Genomic DNA, 13,550 nt, shown 5'->3' with positions numbered 1-13,550 from the left:
CAAAGTGTAGCCAGGTGGGATAATGTATGTACTTATTAACCACCAGAGGGCACTGTCAGAATTTCGTTACCACCTGTGGGGCAAGGAACTCTGGGAAATAACTGGAGAAAAGCGCGAAGCTATGTTGACGGTCATTTAAAACGCATTTGCCTGGGTTCTGTGTTAAATGATACTGCAGACATTGTCCAGATGTAACCGCATGGCGTAAGACTATTATTTTCTTTGATACCGATCTGTACAGGTTAATAAGTTGTGTATTAAGCTTTATACATTTATTTACCTGTTTATCAATGTACCCATGTTAATTGTGAATTATTTTTGTGTATACAGGAGTCACTGTAGTTAGTTTTGCACGCTACTGTCTTAAGTAAAAAGAAACGCATATTGTACACGTCGTAATACTATTGCAGTTTCTTGGTCTACTGGTTTTGTTTTATTTTCATTATTTAGCTGAACACCATTTTTATAGTCCAGAATAAAGACCCCGAAAATATATTTGTGTCCTGTGCTGTTTCGATTTCGCCAGGCTCCATAAGTACATTTCTTGAATTGTTAAATTAATGAAGTGTGTGTATGTTGAAGTGCAATATATTACATGTCTTCTTACTTTTCACTTGAAATAAGCTCACCTCTTAAATTCACTACCAGCGCAGATCTTGATTATTTTCTCAATTTCTGGGACCAAGTTGATTGGCACTGTTTGAGAAAGAATCTTGTACACCTTCAGACGCCTAATTGCACGTTCAACATGAATGCGGGCGCGAGCAGTGCGCCGTGTATGAGTGACCTGCTCATTGGTCAGCTGGCAACCTTTGCGTGTAAATGCTGGAATGATTAAGTTCACTCTACACTCCTCCAGCAAGTCCCTTACTGTGAAACCACGATCACCCATCACCTCATCTCCAGCACGCAAATAGTCCAGAAACCCTGAGTTCTGTGTTATGTACCTGTCACTGCATTTGCCACCATAAGCATCTGAAATGAACATGATTATTCCAGAGGGAGAAATCGCCACTAAATATTTAACAGTGTTGTTGGCATAGTAGTGACTGTATGATTCACTTCTACTGTTCAGATTTTTAGCTTTCTGTAAGACAGTCTCTGTGCAATCAACATACAGGTTATGTTTGGAAAGCGTTCTTTTAAGTCTTGGGGCACTGTTGCTCTGATTGTTTCACGAGGCAACCACAGAACAAGATCATTGGTGTGTTCAGATATTATGTCTATCCAAATTCCAACTGTCTTGCTGACCTGACCTTGAGATGTTTTAAATCGTCGTGCTAAATCAGCCATGACAACATTTTGTCTTAGCTACATTAAGGTCATTAGGATTTGGTCCACAAAAGGCATGGATGAAGAAGTCGGAGCAAATGGTTGTAGGCAGGATACAAGGGTAAAAAACTCAGTGAGTGGAATCCCTGTATATAAGAGGGAGTCTGCATCGCTCTCCAAAATGCTATCAGCAACAGGATGAGGTAATTCTGGGGGTGATGTAGTACTCATTCTGCACGTGATGGTAGGCCTTTTTGAATAGATGTGGTCCTCCATCTCTGGGTTTGACCACTGTGTTTGGGCATCACAGGAGGGCTTTGATGTAGAGCACGGCTCCTCATCCCGATCCATCTCCTCAGGCTCATCTGAGGGTAACAATAGAGTTCACAAATATATGGGTATGAGACATTAGCACTATTATTGTTTGATTGTGTTGCTAAGACTATTTAGTTTAGATGACATGAAGCCTATTTAGCCTACAAACACTACAATGCTGTGTCATCTCTATGCCTCAAATCATAGCCTACCTGATCTTCTCCTGGCACAGCTGTCAATCCTTCTGAGGACCCGACGTCTCTTCTGTGGAGGTCTTTCGTAGCCCAACCATAAAGTCGGATACGGGTTTTCCTCCGTCGGGTGTTTGCCCATAAAATGAAATGAGCATACATACAGTGTTTTGGGTGGTCTCTTCAAGGCTAAGTTTTTCAGCCACATTCTTTTTTGTTCCTCATCTGTTGGCAGGCGATGAAAACTGTACAGTTTGTCACAACAACAATCCATTTTGGTTGTGGGTGTGTGTTCAACACACTGTCGTTGAAGCCACATATTAAGTTTTGTCCGGTTATTTGTACAACCGCGAACAGCACAACAGGTACCAGAGCTCCGCAATGACATTTTATAACACAACCAAGTTTAAAATCAATTATAGTTTAGAGAAAGAAACATTGTTGACGGCTGGTTGGGACTAACATAACATTAGCTTTACTAGCAAACAGCAACTTCCGCTAGCTCACCGGAAGTTTCACCCATAATCATTTCTACAGTAGACCCTCTGAGAATAAGGTGGATATAAAACCAGGAGCTGGGTGGACCAATGAAATTGCCAGGCCGGGCTTTATACGATAATGGACAGATGATCAACAGTGAATTTGTTTTCAACAAACATATTACGTTGGTCTGATTGGTTGTAGGTCTATCCAATTGAGCGAGGAGGCATTTGTTTTGAGTTTGGTTGAAACACGCCCCATAGTCACAGCCCAACGGAGAGTTATCAGACTCATATTCTGACTACAATTGAGTATGACAACGTCAGGCTACTGGAGTTCCACTGGGAGTGATCGGTGACCTCTAATAGGCCTGCATTTGATGATCGCAGTGTTCTAGCTGGTGTGTAGTTTATAAGAGAGTTAGCAATGTAGCTAGGTCCTTGTCCGTGTAGAGCTTTGTATGTGAGGAATAGGACCTTAAAGTCAATTCTGAAGGTAACAGGGAGTCAGTGTAAAGTAGCTAGGACAGGACTAATGTGTTCTCTCCTTTTAGTTTTGGTTAATAATCTAGCTGCAGAATTTTGAATGAGCTGTAGTCTTCCAGTGGTTTTCTTGGGAAGACCAGCGAAAAGTGTGTTACAGTAGTCCAGCTGGCTGGATATAAAAGCATGAATTAACTTCTCTTCATCATTTTGGTTTATGAATACCTTCGCTATATTCCTCAGGTGAAAGAAAGTAGTTTTGGTCACTTTGTGAGAGTTGAAATTCAAATCTGAGTCCAGGACACAGACTTGTCACCTCTGGTTTAAGCCAGGGGGTTAAACCTCCTAGATTCTTAATAACCATCTCTCTTTTGGATTTGGGGCCACATAGTAGGACTTTAGTTTTGTCTATATTTAATTTAAGAAAGTTATCATAGCTGGTAATGGAATTGATGGCCGTTGCATCGTAGGGTTCAGTGGATATAGTTGTGTGTCATTCGCATAGGTATTGAAATTCATGTTATGTTCTCTGATTATGTCACCGAGTGGTAACATATAAAGAGAAAAAAGTAATGGACCTAGGCAGCTTCCTTGAGCAACCCCGTAGCAGTTCTCATGTTTCTTCGACCAGGAGACAGCTGACAGGGAGAGCCAAACCTGTCAGCTGTGTTGTTGATGCCTCGAGAGAAAAGTGGAAGTAACCAGAACTTGCCGTCAAGCAGTAGCTCTGGTCGTACGATGTGTATGATGTCAATGACATTTTCAAAGGCTTTTTAGAACGGAAAGGCAACTTTTTAAAAATCCAACACCCAGCGCTGTGTATTTTTTTGCCTACCCTTTCAAATTCAGAATTCAAATTACTAGACAACAAATTATATCTTGAGAAAAGTGGATTTTGAGGGGTATAGCTCCATAGACCTCCATTCACTCTGCACTCGACCGTTGAACTTGAGTGGAAATGCAACCAGTTCAGAACCCGGAAGTTACAGTGCGTGTGCACTGCAGCGACGCAAATCCGCGAATCGCTTGCCATCAATCGCCTTCCCACAGTTCACTACGCTCGGGGGCGTTTCAAACTGATTCACGTAGAATGTAGTTCTCTAGTCTAAAGTCACTGTTGTAGTTGTCATGTGCAAATGTGCAGACTTGGGTTTACGTAGTCGCAACATCGATCAAAATACAACTTGTATACAAAATACAAACCACCAAGACATACACGTTGACGTGTAAAAAAAACTTTTATTTTCCTCAATCTCTGCAAATCTATCGATCCAGCCGGGTTGGCTAGCTAGTTACCAGAGCCACAGGACGAAGTTACGTAATGTGACTATTGAATTTGAAAGTTCAAGCACCAAAGTTCAAGCACCAACAACTTCAGTAAACCTAGCGCCAAGCATCGTTTTTTTAGTAAAAAACATCTCTGTACGATTACAGCTATGTATCGTACAGGACTGGGTAAGCGGCCACACAAACGATTAGCTAGTTTCTCCTCCACCTTGAAACCTAGAAAGCAAGAAATGTTTACCATGGTTGCTATGTTACGAGAAACAAGAAAATCGCTCCTCATTTGCATAAAGTTGAGAATCTCAACTCTGTTGCGTCGCTACCCACAATGCACCATGCAAGCGATTCGCCTGGCTCCATAGAAAATGAATGGAAAACACGTTGCTCGCATCATGTCACTGCAGTGGACACACACTGAAGCAGAGCCTGTTTAAGGAGAGCCTTGCCACTCCCTATTAAGCCCCATTGTACCGAATTTGGTTGCAGTTCCACCAGAGTTCCACTGGGAGTGATCGCGAGCGAGTGCATGTTCAATGGGAGTCTATGGAGCTAAACGGCTAAATTTGTCTCTTTTACCTGATTGTCGTTGAGAAATCTCAGATTTGATTGTAGTTTTTGCATGTTCAACATGGATTATAGGTAGAAAGTTGAATGAACGAGTACTTATGTCCTTTTGATTTCTTACAGGGTGAGTCGTTGTTGCCTATAACACGCTAGCATTCTGCTAATGAATGCTGATTGGTTAGTGAAGGACTGATACGACCAGAGCTCTTGCTTGATGGCATCCGAAGCGGAATCAGAATGTCAGAGCATTAGCAACATTAGCAACAACATTAGCAAGCCAAAACTCTTTCTAGCATGTGTATTGACAGGAAGAGCCTAACCTGTCAGCTGTGTAGTTGATGCCCTGAGATAAAAAAGTAAGTGACCAGAGCTTGCCGTAAAGCAGTAGCTCTGGTCATACGATGTGTATGACGTCAATTACATTTTCAAAAGCTTTTTAGAACAGAAAGGCGACTTTTAAAAAAATCTAACAGCCAGCAGTGTGTTTTTTTTTTTGCCTCCCCTTTCAAATTCAGAATTCAAATGACTAGAAAAAAAATTATATCCTGAGAAAAGTGGATTTTGAGGGGTATAGCTCCATAGACCTCCATTCATTCTGCACTCGCTCGTTAGCGCCCTCACATGGAACTTCAACCAGTTCAGAACCCGCAAGTTTCCCGAGAGTGGCAGTTCTCTCTATATTACGTTTTCTCGTTTTTGTATTTTGTCAGTGTTATCATAATGCTGCGAGTCCAGGAAAACCCTAACCATCTCAATTCATTCTCCGTCCTTGCGTCCTTGCAAGACCATTCTCGCAAGGACGCTTGCAAGAATGTTCTTCAAAAGAATGTACTTGCGTTCTCAGCGTCCTTCGGATTGATAAACAGCCATTCTCTGACTGAAGTCACCATCCGATGCATCTTAGATAAAAGGGGCGGATCAAGAACACTTCCGGGTAATTTTGGCGTTCTTGGTGGAGAAGGGTCCAAATGCAGTGCTCCCTCCTCAGGCCCCTCTAAACCGGAACTCTCTCCTCAGGACCCTGAAGCCGGAACTCTCTCCTCAGGCCCCTTTTTTCATGTGTATCCGAGGTATTAGTGCCACCGCTGGTCGGAGGATACTGTAGGCTATTGTCTTGGTGACTTATGTTTGGATTGGAACCGTACTTGGGCAATGAAAGACGACGTCAAACGAGTTCGCAAAAACATAAAAACGGAGAAAAACGTGGATTGTTAAACAGCCTATCTTTAGCAAGGTATCCCGAGACTACGTAGCACAACACACGTTCTCCGGTGATACCGGAATTATCCACCAGAACTTCCTAGCTGGATCTGGAGGAAATGAATTCTGATCCCCCAATTTAAGCTAACCTGTGATTGGTGGTCACTGCTGTCAAACTACAGTGTTTTTGCAAGCTGACCAATGGGATTGACTGTAGGCAAGCCATGCTCCGCCGAATCGTCTCTAGTATAGCACAGGCTAGTAGCCTACTAATAGCAAGCTACGCTGGCTAGTTTGCAACTAAAGAATGCCTAAACTCGCCAAGCAGATGGAGTGTTGTTGAGAGGTGAGTACATTTCACCCCTACAAACTAACGTTAACTTTGTCCTAGTTCTCCTGTTGTGTAACAAGGGCTGTCTGTAGCATGCTACGAATGCTTCTGTTGCGAATGTGTAGGTTCAAGTAGATCAGATGATATGTGCTAATTTAATAAATTGGAGAAGCTCCTATTCCACTGATACTAGCACAGCTGACCCGACCGAAACAAAATGACATTCACTGCAGTGTCCTCACCGTTATTTGCCAGGTCCCTTCGTTTTGAGCGCTTATCTAGCCAACTAATTTCAATAGCTTAATAAAGTTCTACATAATTGGTCCCAGGTTTTGATCCAAGCTACAAGCGGGCTATGATTATCTGCAGATAACCTACAATTGTAAAGTGGAAGTGTATAGCTTTAAGGCTGTACGTGTGTGTGTGTGTGTGTGTGTGTGTGTGTGCGCGTGTGAATATTAGCTATACATATAGAGAAGTTTACCGTGCAAAAGTCAAAAGCACAAGTACAAAAATAACAAAGTAAATCGAAAAGATGTAAATAAAATAACTTCAGAGATACTAATATAATGCAGAAGGGAAATATCTTGGGTGTTCAATACTTGTCACCCTACGACAGTGGCAGACCGTGTATTTGGTTCTAATAGCCTAGTGTCATTAACCACCGTATATTCACAGTGAAAGTAACCATTGGAATTAAGTGATTTACCAGGAATCTACTGTTACTGTTGTTATAACGCCCCTTGGTATAAGAACCCTAAACCTGTTAGCTCAGATCAAGAAATATGATTAGTTTATAACCATATGAACCACCTAGTTTATGAATAAACCATATGAACAGTACAAGTTTTAATTCTTTAACTTTTGTCACTTCGTCTTTTAGGAAATAATGACAATGCGGCGAGGGGAACCTCTCCCCCAGGCCTTCCAGGCTCCAGTGGATGTACATGCCAGTGTGGATGGTCAGGTGTACATGTTCAGGAGACGTCAGGATGACTCTGCAGACTCCTCAGATGAGGAGCTGAATGTTATGGAGCTTAGACCACGGGGACGGCAGGAGCAGGACAGAGCAGGGTGTCTACAGCTGGTGGAGAGAGAAGTCTCAGATGGGGACAACCTAAACAAACTGGCTCTGCAGTATGGCTGCAAGGCAAGGACATCCATAAGCTCGTTGCTGTTAACAGTCTGTAGTGTCTGATGGATGATCTATGGTACAATAATTATGTTTTGTCTCTCACAGGTGGCAGATATTAAAAGAGCTAACAACCTTATTCAGGAACAGGATCTGTTTGCTTTGAAATTGATAAAAATCCCAGTGAAGAAGCATAGTTTTTTGACTGAGGCTAAAACAGAGCTAGAAGACCCACAGCAAGCAACACCAAACTCTCCTACACCACCTCAACTTCAGGACAGACCTCAAGCCAGCTGCTCTGGTAGGCCACATCTGCAGGACTACACAGACTATCTCAAAGAGGTGGACCACGACATTGAGAAACTAATTCAAACCACAGATGCTCATGAGGAGGTTTTTTCTGGAAGCACAGAAAAGCCACCAAAGTTTGGTTTCCGAGGCCAGCGCTTGACCAGCTATGGGGCAGACTGGGGCATCCAGTGGTGGAATGCTGTAGTTGCCATGCTCCTAATAGGCATTATCCTGCCTATTTTTTATGTTGTTTATTTCAAAACAAAAAATACTGGTGTGACTCCTGGAGATGGTACAGGGATAGATTCTCACCTCAGTTCAGCAAACGGCTCAGGGACAGACACAGTAATCCATAGGAGTACTGACAGCAGTCAGGACAGTGTGTCTCTGGGTCCTCACAAACCACATAGGCCTATGTAATAATTATTGAAATAGAGTCTGTTACATCTTTACAAACTGGTCCTTTTTCAGCAGAATTTGCTTTGGATCCACTATTATGACTCTGGAGATTTGTTTTCTAATTGTTTCTCTTTTGTCAGTACAGAACTTGGACAGCTACTTAATGAAAGATTAATGAAAACTGCATTAGCAGTTTATCAATTGATCAATGTGAAACAGTGTTCAGTGGTCTAATTAGAGATTGTTGCATGTATTTTTGATGGTTAACTTAATGTGTTTGCTGTTGTTTGAGTCTTATATCGCAAAACAGCACAGAAGATGTTTTATAATGTATTTTCAATACAGAAGTCTTTAACCAATAGTGCCATTTACAGATCAACTCTATGTATGAAAACTAACAGGTATTTTACATATCTGCATAGCATAATATTTGTTTAGTGCAATATATTCTCTTAAACAAGGGATATTATATTATGACATGTTAGGTTTTGATTGTAAGTCTTTCAATACTGGATGTTTCATCATGTATCTGAAGATAAGTTGACTTGTTTTGCTTTTTGTGGATTTTTAAGCATATAGTGCCATGTTGTGCCAAATTGTATGCTACTTACTGGTAATTTCTATGTGTTTTATTGGCCTTTTTTTTTTATTTGTTACTATTGCAACATAAATTGATCTCAGGTATGTTCATGTCTTGAATATCAGAAAACATTTGACCAAACTAACCTAAAGGGCCTTTAACAGTTTTATGAATCAGATCTCTAAGCAAATATATTTATTTATTTTTCCTGGTAGACATTTTCCAATTGGAAATGCTACTAATGTCAAATTTATTATGAAGGGATTTTTGCATGTGAAAAAATTAGTTCTTTCATATTGAGTGTTCTCAGACAACAAAACATCCTGATCTATAGCATGCATGGAATCTTATTTTTTAAAGCTTTTAAATAAAAGCTTTATTCTTTACTTGGAGAGTTGAAGTTCAGTCATTCCAGACCAAGGTGACCTATACGTATATTCCGTCATCACCAATGATTACTTTTAGACGGCAGCCTGTTGTAGCTTATTCCAAGCAGCATATTGTAAAATAGTTAATGCATCTGACATACAGTATGTGTGAACAAGTTTACAACTTCAGGGAAATGCCTTTTTATGTCCATGATAGTGGATGTTTGTTATATTATATACACTTTTCTTCAGAGGAAGAATCCAGATAAGACTGTATTGCTTTGTTGAAAGGTGGTCTATTTAATGTAGAATCAGAATCAGAAGGGATTTTATTCGCCATGAATGTTTGCACAAACAAGGAATTTACTTTGGCAGGGAGGTGCATACATTAAACATATAGGAATATTGAAACTTAAATATGTGGACTAACTATAAAAAAGGCTGTATAGTCTAGACAAGGCTAATATCCGTTTTTCCATAGATGCTTAATGGTATATTACCAGATGCTACACCATGGTGTACAGGTGTATATCGGGGAGAGGAATGGACCTGTACTGGCTAAGAATTGCATCTGTAGAGGCACCATGGGTCAGCTCCAACTCAAGATCAACTCAGGACAGTCTGTGCTCATATCCAGCTCCAGGCCCAAGTGCCTGGCACTCTCAGAGTGCCTGGCATTCAGTATGATACCTCCATGTTCTCAGCTGAGTCTGGGTTTATGGACCTCATCCCACTCACTCACTCCCCAGTCCCCCACCCTGTTCGGAAATGCTCTGAACTTATCTTTGTTCGATTATAAAATCCATGTCAATAAGATAAAATACATCTGTTGGAAATCATACCAATATTCAAATCCCAGAAGCCTTTGAACCAAACTCAAAATTTTGTAAATGTGGAACTATGGGTGTGTTCCAAAACCCATACTACCATATTATTTAGTATGCCAGGAAAATATTTAGAATGTCGTATGCAGTATGCCAAAAATACCAGGATGTCCTCCTACATCCAGTTGCAGTATGCAGGCAAGCACACTTTTCTGCCTATTCTGACCCACAATCCTCTGTGCAGCAAAATAAATGTCACATTGACAATAACAGAGCCTCTTCTGGTTGTCCTCCGACAGTATGAGCATCTCTAGTCAGCTTCTAGTTTTTCTCCAAGGTTAGAACAACATTCCCATTTTTGAGCAAAGAACTGTGGCGGCTGAATGAGCAAAAAGTTCAATGTTTAAGGCGCAATGTTACGAGTAATTTGTCCCAATTGTGTGCATTTTGCAAGCATCAAATATATACTTTGTAAGGGCAGCTGCAGTGTGTACCAAAAGTAAAAATAAAAAGTAGACAATTTGAAACGCAAGGTTTGACTAACTGTTTTTTGCCAATAATATTACATACACACAGATACCTTTACCATCATGTTATAACTTGTCAGATACTTCCTAGGGATCTCTTGCAACAAGGACTACCATTGGGCGGGACTCAAACAATGCACTATTTCAGAGGCTCCTAGTGTACGCCAAAAGTTAATAGCCATTGTCACTGCAAGCAGACAGATTTTCTGCAGGTTTAGTAATTTCACTCCACATGTGAACTTTCAACCCTGTAAATCTTGCAGTAGAGGTGGGGGTTTTGGTGGTAAAGGGGTCGCTTTTTTTCTTTTGAACAAAGCAAACCCCATCTGCACCGTCTGGGTTGAGAGTAAATAGAGTGAAAAGATTCATGGCCAACTCCAAGCACTGTGGCTTTAAGAAGTTTGCACACTTGAGCAGTTGGCAGTGGGCCACTTGGCCACGTAAACAGTCCTAATCCTTTTTCCAAGGAGCTTTCAGCACTCATCTCTATGGCACATTGGCCACTGCTCCCTCCCTCAAACATTCCTGAGTATGCCTGCAGTTCTGTAGATATGCCACCAGGAGGCAGTGTTAGATTTAGATTGCAGATACGGGGCTTTGTGCTGTTGATCATTATTCACTGCTAAGGTATGTGCGTTCCTTTGATTTTCCCCTGGAGCCAAACATGTCTCAGTTTTCAGCCTTTTCTTGGAGGTAATGTAAATCCTATTTAGAGCAGCCTCATTTTATATCAGTGTTAAACTGCTGCAATTAAACAAAGACACAAACAAGTTTATAATTTCATTTAGTTTTAAATGTAGATTCAAAACTTTTATTCGCATCCCAAAAGCAAGTTAGAGTAACAATGAAACAGTAAATTCTTTAGAATTATCCCAAACTTTAATCAAAATTTCTAAACAACATTTTATTCCAGCTGAGATGCACACAACACCACATCCTGTTGTTTCACTTTAAATCAGCGTTCCCTAATGTCACAAAATGTGATTAAGTCCATATGCGGCAAACAACAAAATACAAACAATGATTGTGCTTCGTGTGTGTGTGTGGTGATAGGGAAGGCCTGTTTTGGTGGGGGTTGGGGTTCCAGGGTTTTGATTTCCTCAGCTCCCTGGGGGATTTGGCAGACACAGAGTAATTTGTAGTGAAATTTCCAGCAGGGTTTGTTTTGCAGGTGGCTGAGAATGAACGCAGGGCGTGGTGGGGAATGAGAGAAGCAATTTGCTGTCTGCAGGCCGTGAATATGAGTATTGTTGCACAGCAGAAGGTTTGGTGTGGTGCTGGTACACACTATAGTCAGGGTCAGACCAGTGGAAGGGAGTTAATGTTTTTTAACCTGAAACTCTGGATTTTAAACTCAAGTCTTAAATAATTCAGTCTGACATGCAAAAATGTTTTGTCATCTATAATCTTTTCTGTCTGTACATTCTATCAAGAATACAAATAAACTGTTGCTTTCCTTTTTCTTATTTGAGACTTTTTCTTATTTTCTTCTTAGGGCTGCCAGGAAAAAAAGAACATCAGAAATTGGAGAGTTGAGGTCACATGATATAGCAACATGAGTGTGCACTTGGTGGCTCATGCCAGGATACTTATTTCAATCTTACAGGCTTTGGTGTGGTTTCAAATAGAAACTCAACACTTTGAAACTGCAGCCAGAATTCAAATATATAAATAAATGCCAGACGTGAGAGTACCCAATGAAACACATATGGATTGTCAAGGGAGAAAATAATTTAATTCCCTTTTATCAGCATATTTTCATTCATGCAACAAAAAAAAAAAGCATCTGTGATTGGAATTCCTCCAATGAAATCAGGTCAAGCCTCAATTTTTGATTAGAGTGGTTAATAAACATGGAAACCCCTTAGAGCAAAGTGTTCATAGACATACAGTATTTGCAAGTCCCAACATTTTTACGTATTTAGAGAGGACAACTACATGCTCCATGGGTTTGTCAGCGTGCTCAGCCAGGGACACAGCTGGCTGGAGAATGTGATGTGCTGTCAGTCATGTTCCACCGGGGGCGGGTGTTTTTCTTTCACCCCCACTGCGGGGGAACCAATGGTGCGGCACCTGTTTTGCATTCCACCGGGGGGCCTAGGATTCGAGAGACAAGGGCTGCTTCTAGTCAAGCTACTGAGGCATAGAACGTGTAATAATGAGATGCCATATTCTTTCGGAAATAATGTGCATCCTGAAACTGAGTGCTCTTTAGCGTCTTATAGATCATTTGTCATTTGCCGTTCATCTATGTAAAAAGTTATACAGTGATAGTTAAGAGAAGTATGTTTAAAGGTTGTTTTGTAGCCTGTGTATCTGCGAGAGGCCGAGTTGTCATCGGTCTCTAGCACCAAACTGTCAGCAAAGCCTTTGTTTAATTTAGTCTCATGCCATCCTGGCAGAAAGCAATCCATTGTTTCACTGATGGAATATACAATATCAAACAATAACATTCTATAAAAAAGGAATATTAATCAAAAACAAACCTTATTTTGCTTGTGATTATTCCCTTTGTTATTGTCAAAATTATTTTGAATATATAAAGTTTTGAGAATGTGGAATGTGTTTGCCAGTGAAGAGGAACAGTGGTTGAAGTGATTACATGCTTGATTCATGAGTAAAAGGCTGGCAGGCAGAACAAGCCCACTGAGACAGACACAGATGAGGAGCAGATAATGGGACAGCATTAGACTGTGGTCCAGGAAAGTAGTCTTTCATCCAAGCACTATGTCCTGCCTGGCATGGCCCACTGGAGCACAGCTCACCAGCACAGATGAGGCTTCATGATGAGTCAGCTTTGATGGAGCTCAATGCCCACATGCAGAGCTAATGAGTTACACCTGTTCTAGTCACCTGCTGCAATTGATGGGACGAGTCAAGATTAAAGGAATAGGATACATATGAAGTATTGAACCATGGGATGTGGTTTTCCATAGAGAAGGATGACATCAGCACATGCTTTAATTGCAAGATTCACTTTATGATTTGTTTCTTGAAAGTGTATCTATTTTACTGCAGCAGATGAAAACAGAGACTAAACACTCTTGTTTGCATACTGTACTGTGTGAATTTAATATCACATGCATGTCTGAGACATTCCATGGAGAATCCTTTACAAAAAAGGTGTTCAAGAGTCTTGTAGAAGCACTATAGAGATTTGAAAATTAAGTCTTAAGATCAAATTGGAAATCCACTGAAGTATATTTTTGAATTACTTTGAAATGATTGAATAGCTTTACCAGTGGTGACCAGTCCAGGGAAGAGGAGCTGTTGTCTTTATAGGCATCAGACCTTGAAGTAACCAATGGAA

The 13,550-nt window shown here is 40.8% G+C and overlaps 1 protein-coding gene across 1 annotated transcript; it reads left to right on the top strand.

Annotated features, from left to right (window-relative positions):
* The first annotated feature begins 5,305 nt into the window (after positions 1-5,305).
* lysmd4 (LysM, putative peptidoglycan-binding, domain containing 4) lies at positions 5,306-8,907 on the top strand. The gene is made up of 3 exons (XM_084672647.1): positions 5,306-6,134; positions 7,003-7,269; positions 7,360-8,907. Exons 2-3 carry the CDS (start codon positions 7,009-7,011, stop codon positions 7,960-7,962), a joined length of 864 nt encoding a protein of 287 aa, XP_084528773.1. The 5' UTR covers positions 5,306-6,134; positions 7,003-7,008; the 3' UTR covers positions 7,963-8,907.
* The last annotated feature ends 4,643 nt before the right edge of the window (positions 8,908-13,550 follow it).

This window comes from Hypomesus nipponensis, chromosome 14, assembly GCF_054491055.1.
Source record: "Hypomesus nipponensis isolate SF chromosome 14, ASM5449105v1, whole genome shotgun sequence".
NCBI lineage: Eukaryota > Metazoa > Chordata > Actinopteri > Osmeriformes > Osmeridae > Hypomesus > Hypomesus nipponensis.
This window is presented reverse-complemented; position numbering and strand designations above follow the sequence as displayed.